This window comes from Cataglyphis hispanica, chromosome 11 (assembly GCF_021464435.1).
Source record: "Cataglyphis hispanica isolate Lineage 1 chromosome 11, ULB_Chis1_1.0, whole genome shotgun sequence".
Lineage (NCBI taxonomy): Eukaryota > Metazoa > Arthropoda > Insecta > Hymenoptera > Formicidae > Cataglyphis > Cataglyphis hispanica.
In genome coordinates this window covers 3,244,350-3,257,621 of record NC_065964.1, presented here as the reverse complement: position 1 = coordinate 3,257,621, position 13,272 = coordinate 3,244,350, and the positions used below count along the sequence as shown (strand labels likewise).

Below are 13,272 nucleotides of genomic sequence, written 5' to 3'. Positions count from 1 at the left end.
TCATTGTAGAATTGTATATAATATGCATAAATATCATTCCCAACTTTCCTCCCTCCTTTCTGTCTCCCTATCATGCTCCCTTCTTTGTCTTTTCTCTTACCTGCCCTTTAAACGTTTCACATAACAGCGAGTACGATTATATTGCAAAGGGAAAGAAACGGTAAGAAAGATATATTAGACTCATAAAAGAGAGATTAATGTTGTACAGTATAAAAATCATATTTCTCTTCGATCCTCACCACCGGGTGTGCGGTCGAAGGTGTTCGCATGTCTGGCGCAGTTCGTAAACTTCACATCACTATGAGTTATTACGGATCTTTATATTATTATCTAGTCATGGAGTGATAATAAAAATTCTATCATAATCTTACGTCATGCGTGGCTTTATTTCCACACTCCAAGATATATCGTGATATGTTGTAAATTAAAATTAAAATGGAGATAGATGTAAAATACGAAGGATAAAAACTGAAAAATATAGAATAAAAATTCGAGACGCATAAATTAGCATAAGGTAATGAACTATCCGTGTCACATTTCACATCGTATATGTATCACGAATATGCATTTGTAATTGGCACACAATTTCTAAATATCAATGGCACTTTATTAAGTGGTATTATGTACAGATGCTACATAATGATACACACATGCAATAATTATATATACACACATACGCAAATTTCTGTTATTCACAAAGCAAAATAGGTCAATGAACGAAGACTGATTTCAAGGCCGATGCGATTCGCGCCATCATCAACTCTTAGAAGAACAATTTTCCATGGAAAGAAAATCTATAAAAATGTCTCTTTCTCATTACGTCTATATAAATATATACAAATCTCAATATACAATTCGTCTTAAATTCTTTCGTTTATATATATATATATATATATATATATATATATATGTATATATATTTTTTTTGTAATGAAAATAACACGTTCCGTTTTTTGTATGAAAATATTTCTCACTTAAAAATCTTTTTCGTTTAGAAATTTTTGTAATATGTCTAGGAGTATCATAATCTTTTGTACCGATATGTATTGTTCGTTTTCTCATCTCGAAAATACGAGAAGAGATGATAAATGAGAAATAGATAAAACATGCATTAATAAATAGCTAATCTATGAGAACAATTCAACGAGTAACAATTTCGTGCTCTATTTTTTTTGTGCAATATTTCTTGATTTGTCAGTCTGCAATCTCTATTAATTGTCCGAAGGTTCATTAAATGTCCTCGTTTTTTTTAGGACATTTCTAGTAACCATAAGCTGCTTTATTATCGCCTTTTCAACGTTTTTTTTATTCTTATTTGAAGCTGATAGGTGTTCAAACGTGTCCTCTAATGCTCTCCTAGTTTTCATCAGTCTTCGTTTCAATGCTTCATTTTCTTGTTTCAAAGTTTCTACCTCATCAAGACCTATAAAAAAATTACAAAACAATTTATCATTTAAAAATTAATTTAGAAAGCCTTATATTATATATATATATATATATATATATATATATATATATATATATAATTTTTTTTTTTATAATGTATATTTCAAAGCACACCTTCTATTGGTAATGGACTTTCACTGTTTGTATCTCGAGCTCTGTGATTACCATTCCCACTATCTTCATCACTTAATAAGTTAGTCATAGATTCTGTGATTTTCAATGTATCTTTCAAAGGCCTTATCGTGGTGACGGCGGCATCACTTTCTATTCCTAAATCCGGCGAACAGCTGGATTTACTACGTCCTCCAAGCGTATAATAATTTGTCGACTGCCAATATTGCAAGTTCTGTAATAAATTAAACAAATAAAAATCAAAATCACACATAAAAAAAATTGAAAATTTTAAACAAAGGAACACAAAATTTATTGTAATATGTGTAACTCAATCACATATATTTTTCTACTGAAATTATATAAAATTTATTATAATAATGCATAAATTATATTATATTAATCACATAATATGTAACATGTACGTATATATGTGTGTGTTTGTATATATATATATATATAATATACAATTATAATGTATCACAAGCATCATTAACATGCACAATGTTCTAAGAGAATTTACTTATATTATACATGATGAGTGTCAAATGCAGTTGTCTAATTAGAATAACTCGTGCCGTGCAATTATTAAAACATATCGTTACCAGTCAATAAGGTGAAATCACTAATACTGAGAAGTCTTTACATGCCGCTTATTTCAAATTCAAAAATATTTTCACATTTACAATTTTTAATATTTACAATCTATAGATAAGGCTAAGATCAGACATTTGCACATTTAAAAAATGTGGGAACAACTAACATTATAAGGTTGATATTCATGTAGAATATCGCAGGTTTGTTTGAGCGTGACGTCTGTAGGTATAGACGATACGCCGCTCGAGCTCGGTGCCGAATCACTAGTCTCGCACACTGCCATATGTCTTCTGAACTCTTTATTCGTTGCTTCGAGCTCTTGCACTCTTGCTCGATGCGAATCATTGATCTGATTAAGATCAAATATCTGTACGACGGTGACATTACATATTAGTAATATTATCGCGCGCGCACGTATACACGTATACAAACAGAAAAGGAAGGGAGTTTCATAAGCTAATCCAGCCTCGTTTACCTCTTTGCTGAATTTATCATGCAGCGAACGAACATTCACGTCGTATCGATTCTCCATTTTCCTTATTTCTTGCTCAAGTCTTAATTTGTCGTTTGTCAGCTTGGTATTCTCTACAAGTATCTGACTATGCGAAAGAGTAAGATGGTCCAGATCTTTTCTCAAGGTAGATATAGTCGTTTTGGCAGTTTCGTTCTCTTCTTCCAACCGTTTAATTCCTACTCGCATCTGAAATAAATAATTGTGCAATTGAATTTATGTCCAATTTTTTTCAACTAATGTAAGAAAGCAATGCTCCAAACCGATTCGTTTTCCTTGTTGAGAGTTAATAAAGTTTCCATGGTTTTCCTCTCGTTTTCCTTATATTGCAAAAATTCAGCTTTCTGTTTTGTCATTTCACTTGCCATTTGCTCAACGTCATTGATTTTTTTCTCCATTTGCGTTTTGCGAAAGCTATTTTGTTTGTTCTCCTTTCTTAACACGTGAAATTCGTGTATTCTCTTTTCTAAGGAAGCTTGCAACTTTTCACAAAACCTTTGGGACTTCTCCAATTTTGTAATAAATAGAGTTAATTTTTCATCAATTGTCTGTAAATAAATCCAGTTTCTATATTTTAAATTCAATAAATCATAAATTTATAATAAAAATAATAAAATTAAGAAACAAATTTTTTCGTAACTTTTAATTAACAATTGATATCATAAACTATGTTAATAAATAGCTAACCAATAATTCAAATATGTATATACTCACACAATCGAAAGAGACTTTCGTAACCAAATCATTCCTTAGGGCGCTAAGCTCAGAATACAGCATGTTATTTGTTTCTTTCAGCTCTTGTATTTGGCAACTCGTGTCCAAATCATTTAGATCGTTCTGATAGGTCTTGTAGTAAGGCACAGTGTAGTCTGCGGAGTCTTCGGAATCGCTGCAGGTCTTCGTGTACTTTGTAAATCTGGAACGGCTGGGATTCTTATACTGCATTTCCTGCAGGCCAATTCTAGCCATGGAAACGGTTCGATCGGGTTCCGAAAACGTCTCAGAATCTGACTGCGATGCCTGATTCTTTGTCGTCTCCGCAATGTTTTCGGATCGACTCCTTTTTACAGAACCATCCATTCTGCCATTCACGATCACATCGTCCTGAACGGTCATGCCTTCAAGAGCACGCACAAAATCGTTCGACAAGATCTTAGAATTGAGCAAAACGTCTAGCACAATCTTCTTGTGTTCATTACCAACGGTATCCGCGCGATCAGCGCTCTGTAGCATCTCTTTCATGAATTTCACCAAGTCCTTCAGATGCGTACGCAGCAGTTCACAGTATTTTTTCGCCCGTTCCGTCTCGTTGCCACAATCGCCATCGATTTCCGCGGCGATATCAGGCTTTGCTACGAGTTTTAACCACTTCAGATAATCTACTTCCTTTTCCAGATCATTTCGTTGATTAGTCAACCTCTGAACATATTCATTTAACGTCTTCACATTCACCGTTTCATTTCCGTTTATGTAAACAAGTTGCACAGTCTCGTCAACGAAATTGACTTTAACACCAATTTCGTTCAGTTCGCGAATCAGATTTGTCAGCTGCGAATTATCGGCTTCCTGGACGGTTTCGGACTTATTACGACTTCTGTCGTGGCCGTACGATGCCGTCATGTGATTGTGTAATTTGGCAATTTCTTTATTTTTACTCCAGAGTTCTGTGTTGACCAGCTTCTGAAGATTCTGAGTCGTCACCTGCAACTCTTTCGTCAGCTGCTCGATCTTGCGGTTTTTCTCCTCGATCTCAGCGTTCTGTTGGTTCAGCTGTTCAAGCAATTCATCTCTTTGCGGAGTATCATTGTAATGATTAGTAGTAGTAACTTCATTAACGCTGTTTGCCTCAGTGTGCTTCAGCTTATCGAGCTCGGCAATTTTGTCCTTTAATTCTTCCGTGATAATCTGCTTCTCTGTCTCCAGAATCTCAATTCTTTGCTCCTTATCATGAAGACGTTCTTGAAGTTCCTATATAATAAAGAAAAAAATAAAATTAATTTAATTTTCACAAAAGTAGACTGTATTATTATACAACTATTATTTTAAACACGTTTATGACATACGTTTTACTTGTAATAAAATGTAAACGTGCAAATAAGATATAATTACGATATATTAAAAAAATATTGTTTATTTTAATAAAAGTTAACTAGAAGTTTTAAACAATACATATATAATTTTTATATTTTTTTTATGAATCATTTAAAAAAGAAAGACAATCTTTAAATTGGTGTAAATATAAAATACTGTAGCAATCATATTGAATATTTTTAAACGTATTTATTATCATAGTTAACATGAATATATCATTTTTAAGTATATAATAAATCTAGTTGTATATATGTTTCCTAGATATATTTCTAATGCATCATCTATGAGCTAATATTCAAATTAATGTGATTTCCATTTAAAGTATCGCAAACATTGTATGATATATATATATATATATATATATATATATATATATATATATATATATATATATATATTTGAACTGTGTATTTTGCTTATTCTTTCAAATTATTTAAATAATTATATAAGTAATTATACATCAAGAAAAATATAGATGTAATAATTAACAAAATACAATTTGCAAACATTCAATTTAAAAAAATATTTTAAAAGTAGATAAAATATATTCAATTATTGTATTATGTTATTTATTATTTATTTATACACAAAATATTGTTTTATTATTATTATATTACATGTGAATATCTTGTGCAAAATATCACAATATAAAAAATAAATTATATTTCCACTGTACCTCAGACTCGACTTGCGTCCGTTTTTCCAAGAGACTCTTCTCAGCTTTTATTGTCTCGATTTGGTCCCGTAGGTCGTTGATCTTGCTTTCCATTTCTTCGAAACGTTGCTGCAAGCATAAAGTATTGTTCTACGTCAATAAAACTCAAAACATTAGGTTCACCGAAAATACTTTATTCGAATATATAATTTCGATTACAGCAAGATCAAAAAATCAATGTATATATAGTGTGTGAGAAACGGGATTTCTGAGAAGCGGTAAAAAGAATTAATTGCAAAGATGTTACATGCAAGATACAAATTTTTATACAGAGAAACGATTATACATTCATCAATTTTTCGTTTTCTTAGACCAACATCGCGGCGGTACGAGTGTGACAATCGCCGGTCCCTAAAAGGAAAATACGTTTTTTGTAATCTCTTCTGGTTTTTCATTGCAGAAGAAATATGCCATTCTAAAACTTATATATATAACCTTGGATAAAATATACATATTATATCATTCTCAATCGTACGAAATATAATAATGGTGAATTTTTTGTTCCAATAAAAAAATTTTTTTAATATTTTTATATATATGTAAAATATAGAACAGAGAATATATATATATATATATATATATATATATATATATAAAACATAAGATAATATAAGAAATATGTTTTAATTCTATTAAAACAATTGGATTGGACTTTTGTTTCAGAGTAGTGATAAAGACTGGCAAAGTTTTTGTTTTAGTAACAAATAGCTTTGAAAATTTTTGAGATCAATAATTGTTATGTCATAGGTTTGACATCGATGACTTAAATTACTTAATTCATACAATACGAGCAGTATAAGATTGCATTTATTTTTCTATAAAATGTTTTGTTATAATTAATTTCTAAATTAATTCATCGATCTCAATAACCACTGACATTTTAACATAAATCATTTTTTAATCTGCAATATCTGAAGCTGAAAGAACATTGTAAAAAGGGAGCCCAGTAGAGTACAGTCAGTATACTCTCTTAACGGGAATCCCGAGAAGAACAGCACTCGACAATATTATACCTACCTCCATCCTCATTGAGGCACATAGACAAGAGAACATATTTAGTTATGTTGAACTTTTTTAATTCTCAACAACAACACAAGCAACAAACGACTCGCGAATAGATACTCTACGTCAGTGCTAGCGTGATCAGCACTGGTGAATATCTCTTCTCGGCAAGATTACGCCGATATATAGTCGTCAGATCTAAATTTTGAATTGTGCTACAGCACACTATGATCGGTAATCAGTTACCAAATTCACAATAAAATTATCAATAATTTTTTTTAAATTTTTTATTGAATTAAAAAAAATCTTTTTTATTTTCAGAAATTTTTCTCGGGTATTATTTTTTATTTATTCGACACACAGTAATTTGCGATTTTCTCACTACGTCAAGGGTTATCAATCGCGCGATATTTCCAGAGTCGTATATGTGATATAGTTATATGTGAGTCGTTCTCGTGATATCTCGTGAAGAAAATTGGAAAATCGATGACGGATTTATCACGTTGTTGCACGTGTTGCTATGTATATTCGTGTAATATTATTCGTTCGGCGCTACCGCAGCTGCGGCGGCTAAGATCGGTCGAGATGAATTTTCGTATAAAGACTGCCGCGGATCATGACGCGTAGACCGTAAGAAGCTGCGAGAAGAGGCGGCGGTCTCTATTAATAGACGACCGCGTCTTCTGCACACGGTATTCTCGAGATACCAGGTCGTTTTACGGTTCAAAGATCTTTCGCTGACTAGGCTCCCTAAAAAACTTTATAATATTGACAAGCAAATATAAAGAGATAAAAACTTTATAAAATAAAAGTAAAAGAAAAAATAATGATAATAATGAAAAGAAAAGATAAAAAATATCATGCAAAAGGATAAGAAAAATAAAAAAGAAATTTATATAAGTAATAATTCCATGCTCATTTGATAGATATTTAATAATTATTTCGTTTTTTTTTTAAATATTTTGATCCTATGCCGATATACATATAATACGATAGTACGTATAACGACATACGATGAAATTAAAGAAAATTTTCCAGAAAAATCAAAACTGCAATAATTACAAACTGGATTTCGAGTTTCAAGCGATGAACGAAATTAAAAATGAAATAATAACTGGCATGCTTCAGAAACATTACTTTAATATTTAATAATATTTAATATTTAATAATTTCTACTATCTCTACTATATAATAATACTTATTTTTAATATATTTTGGCAAAACAATCAAAATTTTCTTATAATATAATTATAAAATTTTTTATGCTTTTATAAAGATCGAATAAATCTCGATAATTTTACTATCAACAGGTTCAATAAAGCATTGAAAATACATAAAATAAAGTATTAAATAAACAATAAATCAGATAACGCAATTTTATCTAGAATTATTATAACAATATAAAAAAAAATCTGAACATTTTTTTTTTAAAGACGTTTGTATATCAATAAGTTGTATCCTCGACATAATAAATCGCGTAAATATTATGTCTTGATATAAAAAATTAAATTATTTGTTATGTTAATTAATAAATATTAGTAAATTACAAAAAAAATCATAAAATAAAAAATTATAAGTATCAATTTCTTATCAAAATCTTGAAGCATCATCTATAAAAAAATTATGTCGTAGAAACAATAAAACTTTGCGTTAAAAGAAAGCGATTAAATACGCGAAACATAGAGATTGGCAAACAAGATTAATTCGCAATATTAACCTGTTCGCAGGGATCATTTTGAGAGTTTTCTATATTCTTGATGCCGAGATCCTTCAACGAAACGAGATCGTTACTGTTTCTTCCTTTACGCATTTCTTTTTCTAGTTCCAAGATCCTTTGTTCCTTACGGGAATATATATCCTGGAGATGTTGCTCGCGTTCAACGAAGCCTTGTATCGCCCTAATGGCTTTGTCATATTCGCCTTCTAATTTTTTCAATTTCTGTTCCGAATTTTCCACCTGCTTCTGAGCATTGCACAATTTTAATATCAATTGTTTTCTGGTCTCCTCCTGCCGTTTCAATTCGTTATCTCGCTCTTCTAATTCCTGTAATTCGAATTCTTTAATATAAGCTGAATTATCTTATTGCGTGAAACTATATAATAATAAAAAAGAGAGAGAAATCTTATTAACCTTGATTAACTGCCTAATCTCTTTGCCATCCCCGCCTAAGGGTGAATTCAAACTCGCTGAATTTTCTTTTGTACTCGATTCGCGATCATTGGCACCATCATATTTAGTTTTATTCTGCCCCACAAATAGCGATAAATTTTCGGCAGTCGCCAGCGAAGTTACAGCCAAAGGACTATTAGGCGGCGAAGAACGCTTACCATAGTTTTCGTACTGCAAAATAAAAGCCGGAGAATTATAACAAATAGAAAAATAAATAAGAATATCAGTTTTAGTTACATAAGTGAACATAACTTTTTGTGATTGCATATTTTTGCGATATATATATTTAATGTTAGTTATTATATTCTAAGATTATATATTCAATGTATATAAAATTATATTTATTATATTATTATTAGTAAAATCAAAAATTAAAGACAGATATTTGATGATATACGATAGTAGTCATTCACAAAGAATATCGATAATATTAAATACATAATAAATCTTCAAAACAATCAATATCTCGATCCCACAATTTATTAAAGATCTCCATAACAAATTTTATAACAGTGCAATAAAAACTTTATATTATTTAAAAAGTAAAAATCGACTTAATTCACCTGCAATAACAGTGCTCGATGCTTATTGTTGATTTCTGCGAGGGCGTCATCGCGTGTTTTCACGGATGTCCTCAATTGAATGATCTGCTTTTTCCTTTTCTCGGATACTTGGTTGATCTCTTCGTACATTCGACACTTTTCCTCCAGCAACGTATTTTTCTGCTTCAACAGCCTGTCCCGTTCATTGAGATTGTCCTTGTACTGTTGCACAATAGAGTCCTTTTTGAGTAATTCCTCTTTCAACTCCTTTACTTCTTCGCGCAGTTTCTCAATACTTCGCACTCGATCACAGTCCTCCTTCTCTCGCAGTTGCGTCTGTATATCCAACTGCTCCCTGAATTGATCCCTCTCGTTCTCAAGTTCCTCCGCCCAGTAACGTTCCTCCTCCAAAGTGACATTTGTCTGTTTCACCTAAATCGCGTGGTAAGTGTCATATAAATAATTATAATCCTTTTTTTCGCGTATTATAAACACGTTTTTCCATAAATTATCGTCTTAGCCGGAATATATTATTCAAATATATTATTCATAGAAAATAAAGTTTAATTCATATTATCTCTACTTTTCTCGGTTCTTTGTTCCACATCATATTCAATATAATAGACCACTATATATATATATATATAAAATTTCTAATTATTAATTTATGTTATTCAACAAAAATAAGCAAACATATATATTTTTCATAATGCAAAACATTACGTTCTTCTCAAAGTAATTGTCTATCTAAAAATGTGTTATTTGTAGAAACATATTTCTCAATATATAATAATTACGCAATAAATATGCAATATTTACATTTTTAGCATTAGCAAATAATTTCTTATAAATCAATAAAAACTTCATAGCATGATATATTAATTTTTTTTACATATCAAAATAATGCAGAATTAAAAATTTTGTAGAAATAATGTGTTAATTGCTATTAATATTTTTTTTAAATACAAACATACCTCTGCTTCGAGAGAAGCCACCATTTCTTCCATCTGTCGCAATTTTTCCGCATTTTTCAACGCCTGTTCCGGAGTGATACCGAAAGTTTCTTTGTAAAATGCAGATGCATCTAACTCTCCTTCACGTAGTTCTGCTAATTCTGAAATAGCAGAAAAGTTATATATAATAGATGTGAAATAAAAATAATGAATATGACAAAAAACGAATAAATTTTGTGTATGATTTGCATTGCAAAATAAAAATTTTAAAACGTTTTAATAATCCTAGAGTAAACTTCAAAGAAGGGAACAGAGAAAATACGGTAGTATGGAATGATAAAGTGGCTCAATAGTAGAGAGATTGCCTTATTGAAAGAGAAGTCCTAAGATTGAATCATCATAGAACCCCGATATTCTTCTTCGGCTCGGGAAGACTTACAATGGAATGAACAGTATAAACTGATATTTACCTCTCTCGAGCTTGGTTACTTTTTCTCGCTCTATTTCAAGTAATTGTTGATACTGATCCCGCGTCGATGCTTTTTGCTCCTCATATAATTTGAAAGCTGTGGCTGCCTGATTGAGAAGAACTTGCTTCTCCATCAATTCCTTCCTTAATTTTTCCAACTCGTCCTAAAGATCAATATATCATCGTTGATTAAAAATTTAATAAATCGTTAAAATAATAAAATTTTAATAATTAATATAAGAAATTAAGAAATTACATTTTACTGGTATAAAAATCATAATATAATGTAATGCTTATAAATAAATAAAGATAATCCATAACAGAATTTATTAAATAAAAACATCTTCTCTTCGATCTATTTAAAGATACTATCAATATTATTCAAATATAGATATTATTCAATAATATCTATATTTTTACGCAAGTAAAATCAATATTATATGTAATCAATCTACCTTTAATTCCACATTCGTCTTAATTATATCTTCATCGGAGGAACTAATACCACTTCTCGTAGGATTTTTTTCCTCCAGGAAATAAATTCGCAATTTTAGCTGAAAATTTTCCTTCTTCAAGCTGCTCAACTCGTCCTCGTATTCTTTTATGGTTCTACCGTAACCCACGCCACCACCGCCACCTCCGCTTCCTCCTCCACCACTTCCCGAACGTGCCATTGTCGCACCGGTTTTGTCCTCGGGAAGATTCTCACCATATGCTCTAGTGTTTCCACCTGAAACAGATAGCATTTAGAATAATTGCTTAAACTCCCACTAATTATATGTTTACAGATATTATGTATAATAATATAAATTAATAAATTTTGCACCGCAATTATCATTAAATTCTTCTGTAAATACTAAATTCTTACTTTCAAGAAAAGAGAGAATAACAAAAAAGAGAAGACACATTCATCATATGTATAATATATATAAATTTAATTATTGCAGCAAATGAAATTTTTGCCTTTTTAATTTATTCACGAACAATGCAATAAAAATGTAAGACCTACATCAAATTCAATATTGTAAATAAAATTATTCTACTTCTAGAAAATTAAATAAAGATCAAAGTGAAATGAGATTTGCCTTCGAATACTTTAATTCATGACTCCACGGTAATATTCAAATATATAAATATATTTGTAGACATAAAAGGTTAAGTATTTCGTAAGTTAAATCCAACGACTTATCAATTATTTATACAATATGAAATATTTATTGCAAAATTCTTTTTCTATTCAACAGCATCAGCAACAGGTATCCGTGTGCGATATCTCTAAAGAAAGCAACGTGACGAGATCACGTGCAAAACCGACGAGAGAAGTAAAACCCATAAGTTCACCGTCAAATTCAATTTTCTCTCTGTCGCTTGAATAATCCAGTTTCCAGGTCTGGCCGCATCATTTCCGACACCCGCTAATGAAATCTGTACGAATTTTGAACAACCGCGATATGCTTTACGTATACCCTCGTTAAACCCGAAATTAATCATCTTCGAAATACTCGATTTTCCTCGCTCGATGTCTCAAATGGAACGATACAAATAAAAGAACATCGTGTTCAGATACTTTCAATATCTAATTTAATATCTAATTCTTAAGAAAATTAAAAAAAAAAAACATACAATTGTATAATTATATGTCACTTTTACATATTTCGTGTAATTATTTATAAATTTGTCTCAAATGTTCGTCTAGAAATTTTTATTTTACGATAATAAATTCTTTTATATGGATACTAATTAATTTCAAATACTATAATAACTTTTTTATTAAGTATATTATCTGTCTATACAGATCATGTTTTTATGTATCTATATAAGACGGTGTAAAAAGTTCTTATAAGCACATATATTGTTTTAAAAATAATTCTTTACAGGAACATCTGTCGAATCAATCAATCTATTCTCAGCTTCTCTAGGCAAATGTAAGCAGTGCCAAATCCACCTTGCAAGATTCGGCGGCGCCGTCGCATACATCTTCAAAATTAAATTATTTTGGCGCATCATCGAACGCCAAAAAGGTGCTGTTTTTTATATCAAAATTAAACATTCCAGAATAATCTGTCACATATATAAATATTGAGTGATACTCTTCCATTTCATGTTTATGTCCCATTTTTTATGTTTTCCAATATATAATTTAATAAGTGATTTAATATCAGAATTCATTCATATATTATATTTTCTATGGAAATAATGATAAAAGAGCATTATTATATCCCCATATTTTTATATATAATATTTAGAGTTAATAAAAACCGACAAAAACAGACCGAATATGCTTGGAATGGAAAATTTGTGTGTACTGTTTATTATATTCTTAAAATAATCATTATAATAATTGCATATAAAAATTTTTATTAGGATTAGACAGCTACGAGAATTTGTAAATAGTTAACAGCGTGTTATATAACTACATTGAAAGAGTTAATAGTTAATTTGTTTTGTTTTTTCTTTCCATACTCTTTTCAAAAGATACTGCTGCAGGCTCTTTACAAATAGTTATGAGCTACGGTCATTTATCACTTACCAGCAATTGCTGACAAATAGAAAGCAAACAATCTTAACGCAAGTTGTTGTTGCGATGTTTATAGAATTTAATCGTATCAATTATTTAATAATCTATTGTTAAAAAGAATTGCAATTGCAAAGTCTATATTTATCA

At 30.3% G+C, this 13,272-nt stretch overlaps 1 protein-coding gene across 8 annotated transcripts in view; it reads right to left on the bottom strand.

The window, feature by feature from the left end:
* Positions 1-585: 585 nt before the first annotated feature.
* Positions 586-13,272, bottom strand: part of LOC126852719 (CDK5 regulatory subunit-associated protein 2) — a 36,538-nt gene continuing 23,851 nt past the window's right edge. For 7 of the 8 annotated variants that reach the window (XM_050597802.1, XM_050597801.1, XM_050597800.1 and 4 more), the window contains 13 exons: positions 11,063-11,337; positions 10,609-10,771; positions 10,160-10,299; positions 9,207-9,617; positions 8,605-8,814; positions 8,191-8,517; positions 5,433-5,540; positions 3,380-4,633; positions 2,929-3,213; positions 2,630-2,854; positions 2,321-2,521; positions 1,561-1,792; positions 586-1,423 (listed from right to left, as the gene is read on the bottom strand). In XM_050597802.1, coding sequence (XP_050453759.1) covers positions 1,212-1,423; positions 1,561-1,792; positions 2,321-2,521; positions 2,630-2,854; positions 2,929-3,213; positions 3,380-4,633; positions 5,433-5,540; positions 8,191-8,517; positions 8,605-8,814; positions 9,207-9,617; positions 10,160-10,299; positions 10,609-10,771; positions 11,063-11,337 — 4,043 coding nt within the window. In that variant the 3' untranslated portion in view covers positions 586-1,211. The remainder of the gene's footprint in view (positions 1,424-1,560; positions 1,793-2,320; positions 2,522-2,629; positions 2,855-2,928; positions 3,214-3,379; positions 4,634-5,432; positions 5,541-8,190; positions 8,518-8,604; positions 8,815-9,206; positions 9,618-10,159; positions 10,300-10,608; positions 10,772-11,062; positions 11,338-13,272) is intronic. The other variant, XM_050597804.1, reaches the window with a different exon arrangement.